General features: G+C 38.0%; 1 protein-coding gene across 1 annotated transcript; it reads left to right on the top strand.

Annotated features, from left to right (window-relative positions):
- The first annotated feature begins 20 nt into the window (after positions 1-20).
- Positions 21-774, top strand: LOC118745806. The gene is made up of 3 exons (XM_036479483.1): positions 21-156; positions 216-431; positions 495-774. The coding sequence occupies exons 1-3, from the start codon at positions 148-150 to the stop codon at positions 627-629; spliced, it is 360 nt and encodes a 119-aa protein (XP_036335376.1). The 5' UTR covers positions 21-147; the 3' UTR covers positions 630-774.
- Positions 775-882: the final 108 nt, after the last annotated feature.

Below are 882 nucleotides of genomic sequence, written 5' to 3'. Positions count from 1 at the left end.
CGGGTGCGCGATCGCAAGAGACAGCAGGCCTTAACTGGAAACAAGCCCATCGACCAGGCTCCACTAACAGAGCTGGAGCAGCGTGTGGTTGCTATTATTGGCAGCCACTATATAGAGGGCCATCAATCCGTGGCAGAAAATGTGCCAATGGAAGAGGTAAGTTTTTATTAAGCTATTTCAAACTTATAACAAATTATTGTTTTTATTACCATTAGGAGCTTCAATTGTACCTTGAGGACGGGGAAGAAATTATTGAGAGAATATCTCCAGAGTCCTACGTTGAAGCCACTTACGAAGCTACTTGCGACACCCCTACAACTCCTGCGCAGAAAACACCGCGCAGGAGTTTGAAGAGAAAGAGGGAGGAGGATGAGAGCGAAGTCCAGAAGAAATTTCTGGACATCGCTCAAACCCAGGCAGATTCTATGAAGGTAAATAAATTTTTATTTAGAGGTGTGTGGCTTAATTTTTGATATTACATTCTTTTCGAATAGATGCTGGCCGAAAGTTTTACCCGGCTGGTAGAGGCGCAAGTTTCCTTTGGGAATCGGCTGCAAGCCTTTGGGGAGGGTATGACGGTCTGCGCCGAAGCCATTAATAATTTGGCCAGGGCACTCGGCCCCCAGTGAAATATTTTTTATTTGATTTTTTAAAGTAACTTTGAAATGAACTAATTTATTTAAAATGAACTATTTTTTATTTTTATTTAATTTGACTTTTCCGCAAAAGACTTCGTACCTTTAAATGAATTAATTACTATTTTTTAATATATTAAATTGGATTTTAAAATATAATTTTATTTATTAGTATTAGATAGATATACACTCAGCAACAAAAATGTGCATACAGTGATTTCTTTTACAATATTAACACAATTTTTCA

This window comes from Rhagoletis pomonella, unplaced genomic scaffold (genome assembly GCF_013731165.1).
Source record: "Rhagoletis pomonella isolate Grant_MI unplaced genomic scaffold, Rhpom_1.0 Rhpom_scaffold_00009, whole genome shotgun sequence".
NCBI classification, from domain to species: Eukaryota; Metazoa; Arthropoda; class Insecta; order Diptera; family Tephritidae; genus Rhagoletis; species Rhagoletis pomonella.
Note: the sequence above shows the minus strand (reverse complement) of the source record. Positions and strands in the feature narration are given on the sequence as shown.